This window comes from Triturus cristatus, chromosome 10, assembly GCF_964204655.1.
Source record: "Triturus cristatus chromosome 10, aTriCri1.1, whole genome shotgun sequence".
Taxonomy (NCBI): Eukaryota; Metazoa; Chordata; class Amphibia; order Caudata; family Salamandridae; genus Triturus; species Triturus cristatus.
Window position 1 is genome coordinate 870682496 of NC_140593.1, and position 21800 is coordinate 870704295.

General features: G+C 43.2%; 1 protein-coding gene across 2 annotated transcripts in view; it reads left to right on the forward strand.

Annotated features, from left to right (window-relative positions):
• The first annotated feature begins 3047 nt into the window (after positions 1–3047).
• The window catches only part of LOC146796140 (GTPase IMAP family member 7-like), a 97607-nt gene continuing 78854 nt past the window's right edge, over positions 3048–21800 (forward strand). Inside the window, exons 1-4 of one of the 2 annotated variants that reach the window (XM_085630179.1) lie at positions 3048–3144; positions 3641–3733; positions 9955–9994; positions 15777–15899. In XM_085630179.1, coding sequence (XP_085486305.1) covers positions 3698–3733; positions 9955–9994; positions 15777–15899 — 199 coding nt within the window. In that variant the 5' untranslated portion in view covers positions 3048–3144; positions 3641–3697. The remainder of the gene's footprint in view (positions 3145–3640; positions 3734–9954; positions 9995–15776; positions 15900–21800) is intronic. The other variant, XM_085630178.1, reaches the window with a different exon arrangement.

A 21800-nucleotide genomic window follows, 5' to 3' on the forward strand; every position in this document is an offset into this window, starting at 1 on the left:
GTATCAATTTACATTTGGTTAACTGGTTGGTTGTCTCAGTGGATGTATTGGAGAGTGAGTGTGTGTAAGTGGCTGTATGGTTGAGTGAGTGGCTCTGTTGAGAGGCAATATGAATGAGTGACTGGGTGTGTGAATGGTTGTATGGATGAATAAGTGGGTGTGTGAGTGACAGTACAGGTGAGTGAATGGCTGTGTGAGTAGGTGTATGTTAAAGGAGTGGCTGTGTGAGTGGCTATATGGGTGAGTGAGTCAGTGTGTGAATGTCTCTGTGGATCTGTGAGTAGGTGTGAGAGTGGTTGTAATGTTTTTGAGTAGGTATATGAGTTGTGCTGGTGTGTGAGTGGTTCTGTGGATGATATCATCAGTGATGTGACAGTGATGTCATTTCTGATGTCATCAGTGAAGTCATTAGTGATGTCACTGACCATGTCATGAGTGATATAATATGTGAGGTCATATGCAGTGAATTGGGAGTCTTAAGGTATACTTAGCTCAGGTAGCTATAACTGGTGAATTTCAATGCTTTTGTATGAGTGAAATCTGAGCCTAAATATAAATCCCTGTAACCTTTCATTTTTTCTTTGAATTTCTGTGTTTTTTAAATTCTATATCCTAGTTATAATGTTTCTTTAACCTTTGGGTTTTTTGTGAATATCAAAGGTTTTTTAAATGTTATTTCCTAACAGTAACCTCTAATCTTCCGGATTGGGTATGTGAGTGGCTGTATTGGTCAGTGAGTGGGTTTGTGAGTGGCTCTATGAGTCTGTAACTGGGTGAGTGATTTGTCATGTGGGTGTGTGAGTAGCTGTGTGAGTGTGAACGTGAGTTTTTGAGTGCTGTATGGGTTTGTTAGTGGTTGTGTGTGTGTCTGCAGGGTTCTGTGAGTGCGTGTGTGAGTAGCTGTGTGGGTGTGAGACTGGGTTTGTGAGTTGCTTTATGGGTCTGTGAGTCGGTATGTGACTGACTGTATGGGTCTGTACAGTGGGTGCAGAAATGGGGCAGGGTATCCAATCCTGTGTGGAAATTACTGGTGGTAACAGGAGGGGTTCTTGGCTCTAAAAATCCTCAGCATCCATGGGGACTTCATCCCCTAACTTTTAGTGTGCCAGGAGCCATTTTTGTTGAGTGCTAGACTAAGGGGGTGGGGCCTCTGATGACCTCTCAGCAATCCTGCTGTCTGGGACTTACTGGTGGTAACAGGGGGGTTTCTTGGCCCACAAGGACCCCCAGCATTCAAAAGGACTTCATCCCCCAACCAGTAGTGCACCAGAAGACACATTTGCAGAGTGGTGGAGAAAGGGGAAGGGCCTCCAACCAGCTCTCAGCAATCTGCCTTTGTGGGATTTACTGGTTGTAACAGGAGATGTTCTTGTCCCCCACAGCTTCCAAGGGGACTTCATCCCTCTACAAGTAGTGTGCCAAGAGGCGCATTTCCAGAGTGGTGGAGAAAAGGAGTGTGGTCTCTGACAACCTCTCAGCAATACCGCTGTGTGGGACTTACTGGAGGTAACGAGATGGGTTCTTGTCCCCAAGAACCCTCAGCATCCAAGGGAACTTCATCCCCCTACAAGTAGTGCACCATGAGGCAAGTTTGCAGAATGGTAGAGAAAGAGGGCAAGGCCTTTAATGACCTCTCAGCAGTCCCACTGTGTGGGACTTACTGGAGGTAACAGGAGGGGTTATTTGCCCCAAAGGATCCTCAGCATCCAAGGGAACTTCATCTCCCAACTAGTAGTGTAGTAGGAAGTGCATTTGCAGAGTGGTGGAGAAAGGGGCGTGGCTTGCAATGACCTCTCAACAACCCTGATGTGTGAGACTTACTGAAGGAGGGGCTCTTGGCCCCTAGGGATCCTCAGCATCCAAGGGGACTACATACCACAACCAGTAGTGTGCCAAGAGGCATTTTTGCAGAGTGGTGGGACCTCTAATGAGCAGCATCAGGATGTTTGGGACTACAGGGGATGGAGGTTGCACTGAGCAACATGGGGCATCTGCGAATTCCCACGCATTGAGAATAAAATCTTATACAGCAATTTAGTGGCCTTTATGGGTCCCCCTCTAACATATCCATAGCATCATGGTACCTCCACCCTGACCCCTTTATTCACTTTGCACAGAAATGTTCAGCCCCGTGGACCGTTTCCCGACAAACAAAATTGCAGCAGCAACTTATCTGTGAAGGTGTGGTCAGTCAATCAGAACTTTGCTTTGGCGCATGGATCCACGTCCTTATATTTACAAAATTGTTTTTCGGCTCATATCTCTAAAAAACTGTACGGATTTACACCAAATCACAAAAAGACTGATCTGTGAAACAACATCTACCTTTCTGCCAAATTTAGTGTAATTCCATACAGCAGTTTGGGCTGTAGTCATGTTCAAAACTCCTAGGGGAGTTAACATCTGGAAAATGCATTTTGCCCTCCCCCCTTTTCTCAGTCCCTGCTAGACAGGCCTCCCTGAAACTTTCCAGACACAAGCTGAAGTGAGTGTCAAATGTTTGGGGAACATTTTGTAAAGATTTCTCAACTGGCATCAAAGATATAGGCAACAAAAAAACAGCTTTTTATTGAAATTAGGTCCTAACTATAAAACCTACCGGCATTCGCCAAAGGGTAATATATACAGAGAGAGAGAGAGAGAGAGAGAGGTACGTTGGGGACGAGAGAGGATACGAAAACTGTGTTGCTTAGCCGATCATGTGAGAAGGAAAGAGGATTTAGAATATAGACATAATTAAATGCGGCCTTCCTAGGCCTCTGATGTAAACAGTATACCGTATACAAAACTGAAAGATGAATGTTTTAAAGCGTGTATATCATTGTGCTTCCTATGGTAACACTAAATAAACACAGCCTGTATTTCTTTGTGGGTCCTAAGGTAACGCTAAATAAACTGCATAGTATTTAAAAGGATTGTTGTTGCTCATTGTATTGAAAACTAAAATCACTCTTGTAACCCCTCATTTTAGGCACAGGTGAACAGATTCCGAGGGAGGGGTCAGCCTCCTGTTTACCTGACGCGCCTGGCTTTCGTTTTTGCCTAGAGACCGGTGCTGGATCAGTGTTGCTCTCAGAGTCTCATGAGAAGCCTCCCAGGGCAGGAAAGGTGACAGCCTGCTCCCTGACTCCACGGCGCATTGAGGTATTGTACCCGAATATCTTTAGCTTAAGTTGAGTGGTGAGTCTCCTCACACGTCCCCCTGGGTGGAAGATTATCGGACTATGGTGCCCAAGGTGCTGGTGGGTGAAACACAACCGCACAGCTGTGTTTTTTTCATGGGGAAGTGCATAATTTCACAGTTAGACTCGGCAGGATTTCTTATCCATGTGTATACACAGCTCACTTTGATAACCAGAGGCAGTGACTACATAATAAAACAGATATTAATTTCCAGTCTCAGAACGCTGCATACCTCGTTCACAGCTGATTACTGGTGTTGGGAAAATGCAAAGCGAGGGAGGGCTGATGGTGACAAACCAACAAACTATACACATTGTTATAAGAAGCGAGTGATGTGAAATAGGCGATTGTAACATGGACTTTACAACCCAACTAGATTTTAAAAAAAATCACTTACATAATTTTGATCATAATGTCCATGCCCTTTTTGCTTTCACCTCTTTCTTTGTTTTCATAGTAATCTAATAACCAATTATCCGGATTTTTGAAAGAGACCAAGAAGTAATCACCAGCCATGAGCAACCACAGACAGAATGTTGCTGGCCACAATGTAAGTGCTTTTTACCTTTCATATGTTACATTTGTTACATGTTTTTACTCAAAAAGATTTATCTTCACAATGTCATTGTATGGCTGAGCTCTGTGCTGTGAGTTGGGATTTAGAGGTGAGCAAAATGTATGTTGTGCCTACAGAATAGGGATACATTTATATTTTGAACGTTTTGCGTAATTCTGTATCCGGCAAAGTTTGAACACAAACATTCTTTGAATTTTCCCCCAAAAGCGGATTTTCAAATGTGAGTCAGGGTTTGTGGGAGGGGGCTCTCAACAAAACAGGTGAATACGTTATTTCGCCAATTTTGCTGAGAAATTAAATATGGAGGAAACTCCCAAAGTTGAAAAATGCAAAAAGTGAAATTTTAAGGACGTGCCTTTACAGTGTGACAAGGCTTCAGTATTAACAGAAGAACAGCAGACTTTTCCAACGAGCACTTCAAGACATGTACTTTGGTGAATTTATTTCAAAAGACAAAACTATACAACCTAAAAAAATATTTTTAAGTCCCCTTTAGCACAATTCATATATATTTCTATGCTTCTCACTCTATCCATTATACTACATAGGGTATGGGCCTTCTAAACAATGTAGTTTTCGAATGGTCACGTTCCCTATTGGTCACCTTCAGCCATTCCTGATTTTTTTTCTGCTAAAAGTAGGACGCATGTTGGGACTTGTAGTTTCACTTACTTTAGATATAGTAAGAATAGGCTCAAAGTTCCTGGCATTCAAGGAGATGAGTTGATAAAAGCCTGTTCTCGTTGACGGTGTCTTATATGACAGGGGGCTCTTCTCTCAATTGTATATATTGAGAATATGCCCCACAGATTTGTTTCAATTGCAGTTGGACATCTCGAATTCAATATACTTAGACCTCTCAAAGAAAAACACTAGGGGATTGCAAAATATTCAAAATGTCACTGTCAGGCTATTTCACAATCTGAGGAAATTTAACAGCATTTGGCTTCAAAACAGCTCAACTGGCTTTTAAGATGGCCTATGTGAATTACAGGATATACAGCAACACTGATCCAGGGGTTTTTAGCAAGAGTTTTACCACATTGTCGTATGTCATGGTCTCAATCCATGGCCATACTCATAATCTCTAAGACTCAGACCAATAAGGGCACAATTATGAGTGCCCTGGAAGCATTGTGCAATATAAGGTAGCCAATAAAATCGGAAATTCGAGGGTTCAGAATTTATCCAAATGTGAAAAAAAGCACCAGGTTGAGTTTTCCCCCTTAATGTTGAATACAATGTGCATTTAGTGCTTATAGCACCAGAATCCATGCATAACTAAACACCTGCCTTTTTTACCCCTGATGAATATCAGAAGTTTGATCTGCCAAAATTTGATGGAGGTTGGGGATTTTCTTGTACCCAATACTTAAGAAACATTTCAGTTTATTAGGGTGCTTGTTATCAGGTTCTTGGTGAAGATGTGGCGCCTTCTGGGTCCTGGGAACTTTAGAATAGAATAGCATCCCTGCAAATATATCACTTGGATCATCTGGACTGATGTTCGGGAGAAGCTGCAAAGTGCCTCTTCTACACCTAAAGGAGGACACCTATGGGCTGCTGCTGTTCTTGTCATCCGCAGTAAACTATGGTTCAACAGTGCCAAGAGACTACTTGAGAGTAATAGTCACACTTGAAAAATAGGTCAGAGAACAAGGGTCATAGGACCATAATAGTCTACATTACCTGTGAGTTATTGTTTAAGACTCCCCACCAGCTCCGCTAATAAAGGGATACCTAGGAGACGGTGAGGGATTTTAAAATCTAGTTAAGCCCCTTGGTCACCCATCTAGTAAGTGCCCCCTGAAATACGGTTTAGCCCACCCTGACCTTTAGGAGTCAGGGTGAACCCGATGATGAAGCAAGACACAACTAGGGTGTGTGAGGGTTATTTATAAAAAATAAGTTTTCCTTTCCCGCACAAGTCATGCGGAGCTAGTGCACCCACAAGGGATGACCAATCACCCCTCTAGACCATGTCCAGTATATTATAGGCAATAAACCCACTCTAACCTTGTTGGGATACTTTTTTGTTATATAATGATTTATCCTGGGAGGAAGTATCCCCCCCATTCCCTTCATAGCCGAAGGGCCCTCTCAACCCTCCAGATCCGACAGGCGTCCCCTGTCTGGACCTTTTTTGTTCATTGCACTTTAAAAATAACCATTTAAAAGTACTCAATATTAATCCCCGGTGTTTCAATGCAATCACTGGCAGGAATTCTCACTTTCCGCTTCAGGGCAGCGCCTTGGGACCCTCACAGGTGAGTAGTGCGCTTACAATTCCCTGATTGAGGGCTGTGACTCATTTTCACATATATAGGGATTGAAAATTCATTGAAGAATGTTATGTCTGTTAAGTGTATTATCTTCTAATCAAGTAGTGGAGAGAGAAGCTAAGATCTATTTGGCTTCCATTCAATAATCAAGTAATCAGAGGAGAATGGATCACTTGTTCTTTTTTTTACCAGGGTCTTGGGTTCTTGCTGTCTAAAAAAACCCTCATTCACATAGTGCTCATAATAGTGGTATATCTTGGTTGTCCGCTTTCATCTTTTACGTGAACAGCATCATCATTGGCTATTATCTGTGCTATCCTCCACCAGGAGGGAGACCAACTGGTTATTCGCAGTAGTGATCAGGAATGGTGAGAGTGAAGTGAACTTAAAATTGCCTCTATGCCACTGATTCGGATTTATTTTGTCAGGGATTGGGCAAGGTTAAAAAGGGGATGTGGTGCATAAATACAAGGTCTACTGTTCTATGGCACCTGTATCAAAAGGTGAGTGGTCGAGCCATCAACGTGTTTCAGCCCTATAGGTGCCTAGTCAGGTCGGAGGGCTTTCTTCAGGACCAGATTTGCAAGTCACTATTGTGTGAAGTGCGAAGGTAAGTAATTTCACTTACCCTTCTTCTTTGGGCGTCAGTTAGTGCGCTGAATGGTTATGGGTCAGTTGTTCCTATAACTCAAGAAAGGGAGAATAGACCACCATGACAGTATATACATTCATTCAGTATATTATTATTCTACTTGTGACCGTATCTTGTCTAGGTGATGCAATATGCACTCCTTGAGAGCTTAGAGATCAGTTCAAAAACACACTTGGCGAAGCAATAAAATTAAATAATAATGGCTGAGAGCGTGAGGTTTACTTCACAAAGTCGTTGCTATAGGTCAGTAAATTTAGGAAAGCTCCTTCTTGGTCAAGTAATGTTACGGTATGGTATTTGTATAGCTACAGTGTAATCGTTGTTTAAATGTCCTTGAATTTTGAAAATAGTCTTTTTGTTGCAATTTATAAGAGCGAGGGCTCATTGGCATGATATGTTGAGTAAAATGGAGAAGAATGAAATCCCCAAGGTAGGAGTGGAGGCTGGTACTATGTGGTTGCCGCCATGATCAGAAACTATCATATCTCTTGCGCTGTCATGGTGCGATTTTATGCAGTGAGCTGGCGGTTTGGGATATCACAAATGTGTGAAGTATTTTGAAGTAGGTCGGTAGACCTGTGAAGATTTATAGGCTTAATAGGCCAGGAGGAAGCGAGCACGGCATGTTTAAGCTGTCCGATGTTATCTAAGTATAGACAATGCCGTCATCGTGTGAAAGGGCTAATTGCTATAGTGATTAACGGCATACTATCGGCAGCATTTGTGCTTAAAAGAATGGTTTCAAAATAGTCTACGGAATTAATTGATCAAGTGAAATGAGAAAAATTGGTAGAGCGTGGCAAGCTGCTTTGTTGCTACGCGATTGTGTTAATGGTACCATAGGGAAAGTATTCACCTTCATTAAGGGCTCGATAGGCTCCCTAGGAGGACGTGCGGAGTGTGCGCACTTCTACTGGTATGGTTGAAATTGGGAAAGACAAGGTAAAGGCGAGGTCAGTATTCCCGAAACAGCGCACCAAAGCGTGCGTGTGTCCTTGAGTTTTAAAGACGTACCAGTGGGAAGTCTTTGGGGTTGCTTGTATATTCTCCGTCTGACGTGCTCCGGGAGTGCGGGCCGGTTAGTTAAGTACTCTGAATTGTATACCCAAATTCTGCAAATTCCGCGAGCGGAATGGAATTTATCGCCCAGGCCTGGTAAAAACTAGGCCTGGGCTAAGTATCCGTTCCGCTCGCGGAAATTGCGATAATTTGACATTTTCGCGATCCGCAGAGAGCGCGAAAATGTCAAAATTTCCGCATTCCGCAGTTTCGCGATCATTTGTTTCTTGCTCGCGCTGTAAAATAATACATTCTCGCGCGCGCGTGATCGCCTTACCTGAATCCCCGTGTTCGCCGACAAGTTTTCCCGATCCGGTCGCGTTCTCCACAAGATGTTGAATTGTTGGTAGCCGTTTGCGCTGTCTTGCGACAGTTTGCGCCCGCAGTAACGTCATGCTTCGCGCGATCACGTCTTTTTTCTCGCGATCATGCACCGCGAGAAGAGTGAAAACAAGATGGCCGCACCCGCAAGCAACCGCATGGGTGAGTTGGCGAGCCGCGAACACGCAGAAAATACTGCGAACGGGCGGGAAAAAAACTTCCGCATCTTCGCGATATTTCCGGGTGTTTGCGGAGATTTTAAACATTTTCGCGATAATTTGCGAAAGTCGCTTTCGCAAATTCCGCCCACCCCTAGTAAAAACAGGGCAAGTGATCCATTCTCCTCGGATTACTTGTTAAGTGTATTATACAGGGCAACTGGATTCAAACGATTCCGAAAAATAAAATAGATATACTGCATTTGCTAAGTAATACATAATCTGCTGCATAAACTACAAATGTTACCCTAAAAACGTTCTACCTCAAACCATTCAAAAGTTACTGGAAATGCAGCAACACATGTTGCTGCGCAGTAGAAGGCCCTTTGTATATGTTGACTGGTCATGTTTCTTTCATATATGGCTCTATTTGGTTGTTAAACTGGAACTAATGAGGTGCAAGCAAGGTCCATATAGTGTTAACAAATGTAGAAATGACAAAATAATGGAGTAATACTTTAAAGAAATGTGCAGCTTTACGCCGCATGATTTATTCAACTCAGCCAAATAATTTGGCCTCCTCTGCCGCATAATTCCAGTGGCCCTGGTATTATGTAATTAGGCAGCTTGCTGTGGATGTCTTACAAAATGAAACGTATCATAGTGAATATAGAAAAAATGATCGTTAGAAATACAGAGGTTGTGCTGTTATCACATTATTTTATCTCATCAATTCAACTATTGAGAAAAAACTCTTCAAGCCACATGTGCAATTTGCGAATTCTAGCGACTCGCAATTTGCGAATCGCAAAAGGAAATGTACTAATGTGTTACAGACACATTTAGCGATTCCCAATGCGTCCGCAAATGTCCTGACTTATTAATATTCATGAGTCATGTCACAATTTGCTACCTATTGAGAAAGGGCAACAACACAGGGATGGTGACCAGCTGTCGGTGTTTGCGTTTAGAGTAAAGCAACTTTTTTTTTTTTTTAAATGCAGCCCATTTCCTTGAAGGAAAACGGGACATGTTTCAAAAACAAAAAAGGAACATTTCAGTTTCATTTGTTGAGTCGGCAGTGGTCTCAAGTACCATTGTCTGCTCTTATAAAACATTTCAGCTGCCAATCACAAAGGGGAAGGGGTCCCCCCAGAAGCACATCCTGTTTGCGACTGGCTTACCACCTACTTGATGTAGGCGGTGAACTTCAATTGTTTTGCAACGGATATTCCAGTCATAAAACAATTGTACATCTCCCAGCGACTCGCTATTAGGAAGGGACGCCCTTGGTACGCCCCTACCTAATAGCAGCTGACAAACCCTATTTTGCGAGTCTGTAACAGGTTACTAACTTGCAAAATAGGGTTGATGCATGCTACAACCCTTTTTGGAGGTCACAAACAACCCGAATCTCCATTTGCGATGCTGAAACCTGTAGTACATGTGGCCCTTCATCCTTAAAGAGCACAGAATGGGAGTGAATGACTGAATCAATAATATTTTTAAAGTGCACTGCTACCCCGAAAAAAGGGATGCCTTCTTGCTGACCCAGGAATGTACACAACCTTTTATTGATAATGGGCTAAAAGCAGTTTCTTTTTACTGTCCACAGTGCCTAATGTTTTAATGTCTGTTAGAAATATGCTGAAAAAATGTTCATCATTATTAGTACTTGTTTACATACATTTCGCTTTAAAAAATGATGTCTTATTTTTTCAGAAGGATGAGCAGTCAAATGCAGAAGAACCCCGTCCGTCCGGTAAGAGCTTGCTTTAAGTGGGATGATGTGTCTGCCATAAGTGCGGTGTCAGTCTGTGCATGTCCCCATGGGGGATTGTATTGTGTTATGTTTCAATACAGGCAGCCTCTTGGAACAAAGGCTGGCTGTTTCCATGAGTGTGATTTCGCATAATGTTTACTCATTAAATTCTATGAAGATTTCTTGAAATGATGGTTTCATAGCGAAATTTGATTTGCCGGAATTTCCTATCACTGTTTTTACACGAGCATGCACCTAGCAATAAAAAGGCATTGGAGATACTGGAAGGAGCCTGGATCGATTAGAACATGTTTTCAGTCAAGATGTTTTATTTGCAAACGGGTATCTTGCTGGAAAGGTGCGTGATCAGGTAGAAAAAAAAGATAAGGCAAAATTGCACAATGCGAAATTTCCAGAAATATCAAAATTTTCCATAATGCAATATTTGAGAATTGTGCAAATTACTCCCCCTCTGTAACAGCTTACAGTTCAGTCAATTTCAGTAAAGAGCAAGACACCTCAATAAATTCTAATATAATAAAATAGTAAAGCAGTAAGAGGTAGTAATGGACGCTATGGTAGCTATGACAGTTGCTGTGGGTATGATAAGTTGGAACTAAAAGTGAGGCAACAGCGCTATTAGGTTTTGAGGGTAGGTGACGTGTAGGCGCCAACATGACATTTGAATCCTGTGGCCCTTTCAGCTTAGATGAAGACTCAAGGGCAAGGTACGAGGTAATTTAATACAGGGTGAAGGATGGTTAGGACAACTTGGGGCACATTAGATGTAAATTAGGTGAGTGAGTGCATGGATGTTGTGCAAGTTATGCACATTGAAGGAACGGCATAAGGTGGAAGGCAAATTGACATTTGATCCAACCCAGTATTACGGCTATCATCAGTACTCCAGAAGATCTGGAAATATGGGTCCAAACCGAGATGAAAGCAGACTAGTTGCCGGGTAAAAAAAAGCATTCAGCCATCAATGGATCTTCTTTGACGTCTCCTGTGGTCCCCAAGCTCTGATGGACCTCAGTTAACCCCATATCAAGCATCTAGGTAAGAAGGCAAAAAGCCACTATACAAAGCAGGAAAAGCAGAAAGACTAAATTCCACTTCCTCAGTCTCGTCAACTGGTGTGAAACAGGGCCTCAAAGAATGGTAGATGGAATTGCCGTGACCCTTAATCAGATCTCAGGATTTCAGAGCTAAGGGTAACAGAATGCTAGCTTGAAGGCTTGGGTGCTCCTGGCCAAACACAGCATCTGTTCTCCTATGCATTGGTGCCTCCGTCAACAGACCATCGTACAGCCTATATAGTATAGAGTGCACATTGTATATATAGCTTGGCAAAAAATACCTTCATGCTTCTGGAGTGTCACATCCAAGGCTGTGGCTGGTGCTGCAAGTCTCCAGTGATGTGCCAGTTTTAATATGTAGTTGTAGCTACTGGCAGGACTACAATTCTCTTTTTAGGGATGCAGTGTTAATATCCTTTGCCTAACATTAGTCTGTGCTTTCTGTAAATGTTAGTATAAGTTTATCTTGTAAATAGATTTGATTGACCATAGCGAGATCAACAAAGTTCTAATAGGCACTTTAACAGAGCCACCATCAGCCTGAGAAGTTGTAACTTGCAGAAATCCCCATGCTTCGATATGGTCATGAAGATAAACCATTGGGCTCTGCTGTTGTGAGACAACTTGTGGTAAAAGAAGATTTTGGCCACACCAGGTAGGACCTGCTTGACAATGGCTTCACACATGAACAAAGTCCAACAAGTAAATAAGTATAGGCAGTCCATGAATCTAATCCGTATTTGAGAATCCCCATTTTTTATAACTGGGATTCTCAGAAAATTAAAAGTGGCCCTCCAGTAGGATATTTGACAGGGTGATTGTGATGATGACATTCAATCAGATGTAGAGACGAGGACAGTCACTAAATTCGGCCACATATCACTGCGATTTTTGCATTGAGTCTTTCATTTTTTTCTGAAACTTTATTTAACCACATCACACGTTCCCATTGGACCTACGTGGTTTCCTTTGAAGAACAGTCTGAACTCATACAGTTCGGTGCCAACAACCAAAGAACACTGACTTTGTGGGAAGTAGGGCAAATACTCTTAAGCCACCACTTGCTAAAAATATGGTGCGCAGTGTCTCTGATCTGACTATTGTAATAACTGAGTATGTAGACAGCAAAGCACATGAGATAGTTCTAGGGAAAGGAAAGAGTCCAACAGGGAGGGTGGTTTTAAATGGACAAATAAAGCCTTGTTGGTTGAATTAGCTGCCTATAATGATAAATATTGCACGAGCAAGAACGTGATTACTGAGGTAGATGCCCATGGATATTGGTTCAATTAAATTGAAGATTAACACAGATAACCCCAAAGCCCAGATCAACACTCACCCAGGTGTTTGCCCTTGGATTTAACTGTGGTCATGCAGTAAGGCTTTAGGAAGGGTAATTCCAGCTAGTAAACTTGCCTGCAACAATAGCCAAAGCTAGTCATTACAACCCTCAAGACATTTTTCTCAGGCAATGGAGAGCATGCAGCGCTCCCCTGCCAGAGGTATCATACTTCCTCTTCTCTGCCTTCCACCTCTCTATCCCATTGTTGCACCCCTGCCACACTCAGAAGCCCCCTGCTCTGTGCAGGTGGTTAATGTGTGTGTTAATCATATGCGGCGTACCCCAGGGATCCTCCCTCAGCCCGACACTGTTCAACATTTACATGGCCCCGCTCGCACACGTCGCCCGACAGCACGACCTCAAAATAATCTCCTACGCCGACGACACTCAACTGATCCTCTCCCTCACCAAGGACCCCATCACCACCAAAGCCAACCTCCACGAAGGAATGAAGGCCGTCACCGATTGGATGAAGATCAGCCATCTGAAGCTGAACTCGGACAAGGCGGAGGTCCTCATCCTCGGCTCCAACCCTTCAGCCTGGGATGACTCCTGGTGACCGACGGCACTGGGGGCAGCCCCGACACCCACCGACCACGCACGCAACCTGGGAATCATCCTCGACTCAACGCTCTCAATGACCAAGCAAGTCAACACCATCTCCTCCTCCTGCTTCAACACCCTCCGCATGCTCCGCAAGATCTACAGATGGATCCCGACAGATACAAGAAAGACAGTCACCCAGGCCCTCATCCGCAGCAGACTCGACTACGGAAAAGCCCTCTATGCGGGTGCCCCGACCAATCTCATCAAATGACTACAATGCCTCCAAAACGCCTCGGCATGACTGATCCTCGACGTACCACGACACGGCCACATCACCCCCCACTTGAGAAACCTGCACTGGCTCCCCGTCAACAAGAGGATATCCTTCAAGCTCCTCATCCACGCACCCAAAGCACTCCACAAGACCGGCCCAGCCTACCTCAACAGACGGATCTCCTTTTACATCCCAACCGCCAGCTATGCTCCGCCGATCTCTCACTCGCCACCGTCCCGCGCATCCGAAGAACAACCACCGGCGGGAGATCCTTCTCCCACCTCGCCGCCAAGACATGGAACACCCTCCCACTGAGCCTACGACAGACCCAAGACCTGCTGACCTTCAGGAGGATACTCAAGACCTGGCTGTTCGATCAGTAGCGGCCCCCCCCAGCGCCTTGAGACTCTTGCGGGTATGTAGTGCACTTTACAAATTATTGATTGATTGATTGATTGATTAAAGCCCTCGTAATAGGGGATACCGTATGGAATTCCTCATGGTGATCCCATGTCTGCACAAGTATTTCTCATTCTGAGGGGTTTAAATCATAATTGGTGAAAGCCCTTGCAGAGATACTGGCCAGTAATAATACTTTCTGCTGCTGGAAAACTTTGCATGGAATGTCAGCAAACTGGTAAGCAGGAACTTAGAGCAACATGAACGCAGGTTTAAAGTAAGGAAGCCTCCTATATTACCCTAGGCAGACACTACTGTTCTATCAAAAACAGGTGTATGCCTTGCAAGAGCCACTCTCTTTATTTAAAATATCCCTCCTTCTATATTAATTCAGAAAATATCAGTTGAAGATTATTGGAAGGACCAAGCCTAAATCCAAGAATTGTGCTCTGAAAGAGGGTCCAGTTGAGCAAGCCAAGTAATATGACTATTGTATGTGAAGTTATCTTGTATTTGGCCTTTGTGGCCCCATATTGAAAAAACTGCTGTTGTTCTGTCACAGTCAGATGGGGCTATAATAGCATTCAACTGGCGAATGGGAAGCTGCTAAGTTTGTGTAGCTCTTAAAGAATATCAGGCCAAAGCAGTCTTTAAAAGCCAGTGTGAAGCTCTGATTTAGGCATATGCAGTAGGAACCTCTTTAAATGTGTCACAAACATACATTGATGCCATTTATGGGGTACCCCATGCTTTCCACGTGTCACCCTCTGCACAGCTTTTGTGGCGCTAGCCCCAGAGGTAGCAGAATCAGTAACAGGAGCACAGGGACTGCTCACCTTTATTGCTCTGGGGCTCCACACTCCTTGTTTATTGCCCATTCTTGATTATACCAGTAGTACATCATAAATGATTACTATTCACTGTTCGTCTAGTAAAAAAGGAGCACCATGAGCTGGATCAGCATCTTCACTGACAAATGAGCAAATAAAAGAAAATTATTTAAAATGTTTGTTGTGTGCATGTGTGTGGGTGAGAACTTTTGTGCGTAATAGATAGTTTGATTGGCCATTTGCATGTGTGTCTGTATATATGAGAATGCGCGTGAGTATAAGTGAAGTGACAGGTATTGTGTGAGAAAAATTGAGACTGAGTCAATGTGAGTTAGAATGAGTGAGAGGAAGTGACTGAAAGCTGTGGTGCTGGAACAGTGTTCTGATCAGGGGTGCTTGCCAGGGACATATGCTCACTCAAATTATGCATGTTTTTGAAAAGCGTTCCAAAGATTTCCGGCTGATATTGAACAAGAACTTACAGCAAATCAAATAAACAATTTAAAAGTGATGTGGGATGGAAGGAGGGGAGTGAGATGGTAGCTTGAGACATGTTTGGTGAAAATGTGGTTCAATGGTGCATTGCTTTACATTGAATGATGGAATGTCCTTGAATATAAGAATAGATTGTTTCAATTCACTCAAAAAAGGAGTAGTTTTAAAACAGAAAATTATTAAATCAGACGGGTTTTAGCCGTGCGCGCGCACATGCATAACATAACAGCATTGTTTTCTCACCCTGAATTAAAACTTGCCTGTCACCACATTCCAAGATTAAAAGGCCCACTTGAAAAGGAGCCTCATTTTGAATATTTGCACATTTGAAGAAGCTGTTTTTACATTGGCGCCTTTCATGTTTCTCATTCATTCATTTTCAATAGAACTCGATTACAAAAGTGACGAAAGTGTGGTGGCTAATGCAATCTCTTTGAAGCACATATCATAATAGATACAAGTGACAAGCAAATGTGCAGTGGTTTGTCGAATGTTCTTCTCTACTTAATTACCACTGACCAATCACTGCAACTGAGCAAATCGTTTTTTCAAACATTCTCAAAATGTTCTCTATCAGATATTACACCTTTTTGAAAGTGAACAATCTGCAGACATGAAAGTGTAAAATATATTCATACATTTCTAAAATTAATCCCAGGAAAAATTTGTCGTCGACCGCCATAGAAATCTATATTTTTTGTTACTGGAACAGTCAAATAACTATTAATCAACATTGTAATGCATTGTTTCCTAGTACTGTTCAAAGGATTGCTTTCGAGGCTACAGTGTTTGTATAACTTTCCCTTGTCCTCTGCAGTGAGAGCGTTAACAGCCATGTTTAACCCATCAAAGGTGATGGTCGTCAAGCCACTTCCTCCATCGATGAAACCAAGGTTCAACAAAAATGATGCACTGAAGTGGATGACGTCAGTCATCGCAGGTAATCCAGTGACGGTTTCTGTTTCCCTTTTGTGGAATACATCTATGCATTGTTTTTCAGGTAAGAGGTGCCCATACGTTTCTAATTTACGAACAACAGTTCCCCTACTTTTTGTGAAAAGAAAACCATTCCAACAATTGAAATGCTTCAACTGACGTGTAAGGCAGGGAAGCTCCTGTGTTGTGCAACCAAGGGTAGGGCAGACAGCTAAACAAGCATTCCTGCCAGGGTGCCTGCTTGCCTGAAAGAAATGATGTGCGCAACTGGTCAACCTACAAATGTAAAGGGTGCTTGGAAGCCGGTATTAGATTTAATTGATGGAATCACTTAAATCTTCCTGATGACACAAATGTATTGTTTTTTGCGTGGTATTGCAAGGGAGTTATCAGCTGAGCTGTGAAGTGTGTGCATGGAAAATGCAATTATAAAAAAATCCACTACGTACAGTCTGGGTATTACTAAAATCTGTTTTGGAAGCCCTTTTTTATCTTGAACATTTTTTCGCATTTTGTAGCAGCCTAATGGTAATGTATGTAATGCAACTTTAAAATAATGACTTACATACTTACATAGTCACATTGCTTTCTGTCACACTCAAGGACTAAACATGCACAAGTCACCATTCTCCACTGAATCAACCAGGATTCAGTTCGGTGGCTCACGTGTTACAGACACAGACCTCTGAAATGCATTAAAAAATAGCGGTTACGTAATGTATGATAATGCATTTCCCACTGATTAACATCATTTGCATTTATTTTTCATTAAAGCTGTGCGCTGTTTTATATGTAGTTACCCGTGCTTTTGCCAAATGCGCTATGTGTGTGAATTACGTTGTAAGAGCGGATCTGCCCTTGTTGCAAGAAGTGCCCTCGGAAGCGTGGATGGGTTATGACAGGAAGCATATCTCAGTTCATTCCTCTTTCAGTTCGGGATGTGTTGAAGTCTGCGCCTAGCACGCCCCCTGCTGTACCCTTGTGGTCTTCAACTCGAAGGCGGCTGACACAGGGGAAGACGCATTGACAATGCAGGCAGGGAACAGAAATGTCTCACATTGTATTGCAGACTTCATATTCCATCACTCATGAAATGCATGATCAGTGAAGTGCAGACTTACACTTCTGTCTTAGAGGTATGAATGTAATTAAAGGCTTTGCCACTGATGGATGCTCTCCCATGGGTGACTGGGCAGCAGTCTGCAGATGTCACAAGCATCTCTTCGCTACATGTGGCTGGATTTTGAGACTGCTTAATAAAGCCGAGGGAGTCGCCCATGACTTAAAGGGAGTCAGTATGGAATGGTGAGCACAGTATCTGCCCTCACAGCCTCATTCAGATGATATCCGCAGAGCCTGGCTGTAAATCAGCATCCGTGGGCTAAAGGAGAGCAGGCCCACCGTTTCAAGAGCGTTTGACCCCTGCCATGTGCACCTAGGATTTATGTAAAGCAGACTCTGAGTATTCAGCATCTGTATCATTACACCAACAAGCAGTATAAAATGTATTAAGAAATAGACATTGACATCTGATAGGTCATCTATATCTGACCTTGAAATCACTGTGGGCAGGTAACTCAACAGAACAGCAAGTTTGTATGATTCAAAGAAACCAAGTAACTAATACCAATAGGTGAGCAACATTGCCACAATTTTGTCATGACAATTTCGTGCTACTGAGCACACAATTTTTGAAACTGTCATCAAATTGGGAGCATTATCCTTATGAAAGTTAGCACGAGACAGCAGCAGGAGGAGAAAGCTCCCGATACAAAAAAACACCCCAGTGTGCCAACCCACTATTTCAAGCATGTACTTGCAAAGTAAAGTGATTTGGAAATGATGAGACTAGCGACGGAGATGAGCAGGAGCCACAAATCCAGCAGCAGGTGCAGGCCGTAAGAGTTGTCATGAGCTGGTCCATTGATCATAGTCCTTTCAATGCTGGTAGGACATGATCCATCCCACAGGAAGGGGCTGATCTTAGAACTGTGACCAGCTGACAGAGGAGGAGCAGAGATCAATTGAAAGCCACTAGGAGATGCAGATAAAATGGCTGTGCTGGTGCTTTCATCCCACCGGCAAGAGGTGCTATGAAAAGGCATCATACCCGATGCTGATGGGTATAATGTATGCAGGAATCTCTTCAATAAACCCTGAACAGGCAATTTGGAGAGGGCACCCTGCTGGTTCCTAGGAGTAGTTTTGGTCCTGCCAATGGGCTAACACATGCTGAGGGCTGGTGGACACAAGTCACCCTGGAACAATGGGACCTCACCAGGCTAAGGTGCAGGGTCAGCCTAATTCATTATCAACTCCATGAGCTGTGATATGCCTTGCACAAAGTAATGTGAGCAGTGTGCTAAGGTGTCTCAGAGCCCAAAGATATTTGCACCAGAGGTGATGCTCATTCAAACACTTATATGTACTCAGAGAAGAGTCAATGAGTGTAGAGTCCTGACTTCCTGGGGCACAAAAATGTCAAGCTGCAGTATCAGAGCAGGAGTGTTGGACCTGTCATCCTTAGGGGGGGGTCTTTCCCCCAATTTTTTGCCTTTTGCCCCCTACATTTTGCTGAATCTTTTTGTTGGCCTTAGGACTCTGAGCACTTTACCACTGCTAACTAGTGCTAAAGTGCTTCTCCTCCAAACATGTTGACATTGGTTTATACCTAATCGGCATATTTAGTTTACCTGTAAGTCCCTTGTAAAGTGGTATACCATATACCCATGGTCTATAATCTAAATGCTACTAGTGGACCAGCAACACTGATTATCCACCCACATAAGTAGCCTTTCACACTTGACTCAGGCCTTCCATTGCAGATATTGTGTGTGCAGTTTGCTGCCACTTTAACTTGGCATTTAAAAGCTCTTGCCAAGCCTTAAAACTCCCCTTTAATTACACAAAGTCACTTTAAGGTAGTCCCTAAGTGACCCTAAGGGCAGGGTACTGTGTAACTAAGAGGCATGATATGTACTTTTAAGGTCAACATATCCCGGCAGTGAAAAACAGCTAAATTCGTTTTTCACTGCTGTGATGCCTACTCCTTCCATAGGCTAGCATTTGGGATTACTTAAAATACCCTTTAAGCTGTAATTTCTGAATGAAAGTGAGTAGTTACTTCAGGCTTAATACCTTGAGAATGGTGGTGATAAATCCTCTTTGGTGATAAAGTTTGATTTGACATTACCATTCTAGAAATGCCACTTTAGAAAGTGGACATTTCTTTGCTCTTATGTTTGTTCTGTGTGCCTGCAGCCTGCCTCCAATACATGTCTGGGCTGGGTGACACCTACACTTTGTGCATACTCTCTAGACAGCCACAACAAAGGAAGGGTTGGGTGTTACAGGGGATATATCTGCATTCATCTACATACTGATAGTCTTCCTGGACAGGGAGAAGGAAAGGTGGTACATACTTACATTTGAATAGGTTGTGTCCTGCCCTCACACAACAGACTAATTTACCCCTAACTGGTAGTCTGGAGACAGGGCAGGGTTGTAAGGGATCCTTGTGCACTTCAGAGAACTCTTTTGAAGTCACCCCCTACATCAAAGGCACTTTTGGGTATAAGTAAGAGGGCTTTGGCCCCATAAAATCAGTACACTACTAGACCTGGAAAGAACGTTACTGGCGTATAGTCTGCTGTGCTGAAGGATTGCCACCCTGCTGTGCCTGACTGTTCTGAGGAACTGCTTCACTGCTCTGCTAAGACTAAGGACTAAAACAATGAAGTGACTCCAAGGGCTTGCCCCCTGTTCTCCCTGAGGTCTCAGAGACATCACAAACCTTGCTATTTGCTTTTTGTTTACATCACTTCTGCAGAAGCTTTTCTGCAAAAACCAGCGCTACGCTCTGTGGGAGCCAAGATCAATATGTGGTGAAATACCATGCTGCCCAATTGCCCTAGGTTCAGTTCACCATAACTAACACATCAAAGACTTTGTTGTTCCCATTCCATACCTGACTACAGGGGCTGTTCTGTACAAACAAGTGCTCCACTCTGTGAAAGCCAAGATCTTTGTCCGTTAGGATCCACAGCATTGCCCAATTGCCGCCAGGCTCAGTGACCCGCCTTCCCTTCAGAGCCGCATCAGTGTTCGAACAGGCAGTAGCCCGTCAGTTCCTCCCACCAACTTCCTTTGTGGACAATTGCTGGAGAAACGCCTAGCCCCGCCTTTTACTTGGTCTGGAGCTAGACATCTCTGGCTGCTCATCCTAATCCTGTGGCCCTATCCAAGAAGGTATTGTGTGTCATCACGTTCTAGCAGCCCCTGCAAGCCCTACTGCACTCCATGCAGATAACTGAAGCTCACTCAGCGTGCCGATTTTGGGGAGAGGAAACTCTTAGAGCACCTCCTGTGCTCGTGATTAGGGTGCACATTCAGGTATTCATTCTTTGGTGATTATTTATCTAGCAATTCCCCGATGGGGATCGGACACAGTGAACAAGTGACCGTGAGTGATTTACTAAATGCAAGTGTCCCTTCCATGTTCAGGATTGTAAGACACAGTGTGATCATTGCATTTGCAAATGCATCTAAAGTCAAAAGCTCAGCTTTGCATTTATTCCTGTAAAATTGTTATCTCCTTAGTACTGGGCAGAATGAGTGAGGGTGGTTGGCGTCCCAGACAAAAACTACAAAGGGGTTCGAATCCATGTGCCAGAGGGGGCATTTGATGAATGTTTGAGGGAAATGTATTCGAGAAAAGGTTTTTACATTTTACTCTCCTTCACACGATTCCTACGCCCAGATCAATTGTGGCATCCTTCAGAGGTGCAGCCTTTCACAGTTGGAGGGCAGATATGATTTTAGTACCCAGTCACACCATGACCTGACCATAATTACTATGATAGCCTGACCCCTTGATATGAAGGAAAGATTATGCAGCATGACGTAGTAATCGTAGAGTTTTGGCAAGCCTAACTGCTCTACTTTACTGAAAATGATGATGTAATTGTTTCAAATTCCACTCTCTTGGAAGTGTTCAAAGCAACATTGTGTGGATCGTTAGTGGCCGGAGGCACAGCCGGGAAAGGAAAATACATTTTACCAGCGTTAAAACAAAGATCTCACTAGAAATGGAATTGTTGAACACAGTGGATGAAAAAACATGTACCAACTGGCCGACAAGGAACAAGGGTTCAGGGAAAGGCTCTGTTAGTTGATGAGGCAGAGAGGAACATGGCTGCCTTTAAACAAACATAGCAGACAGAAGGGGACAGATAGTCCTTAATATTTGGACTAGAGATGTGGTTGCTGAGACTGAAAGAAATTATGTAGTGCATGAGTTCTGTGACTTTCACAAACACCTTTGCACAAGTAAAGAGTTAGGGAAAAGGTAGGCATCAGGATAATATCTAAAGACATTCAAGTTACCCAGTGAGAATGTAAAAATAGGTTCTCTTTTCACATCACAAGACATGTCTGGAGCTCTAAGTATGCAAGTGGGTAAAGCACCACAATCAATGGTCTCACGGTAAGATTTTTAAAGCACTATGGGGATGTCCTGGCAGAACAAGTGGCATACCTTTGTAATGATGACCATTGCGGAGTCTTATTGCCACTGATGATTCTACAGACCTTGGTTAAGAGAGGAGGCTCTTGCCTAAAATGCTGAACAGTGCAGATTAGAGAGGTGTCAATAAAGCTTTAGTGTAAATGAACAGTTCCCTTAAAGTCATCCCTGTCATGCTAGATATTATGTTTATAAAAGGTCTAATCATGAATACCTACTTATTTTTTATAGTGCTTTGTACTGTATGTTCTGTGATGATACGATCTGAATGTTGTGAACAATTGTAACATGATACCTGATAGTATTGTAATGTATTTCCACTATGAACTGCACTTTATGTACTGAACAATGCATGATGTGTTCTATATTATGCTTTCAGCT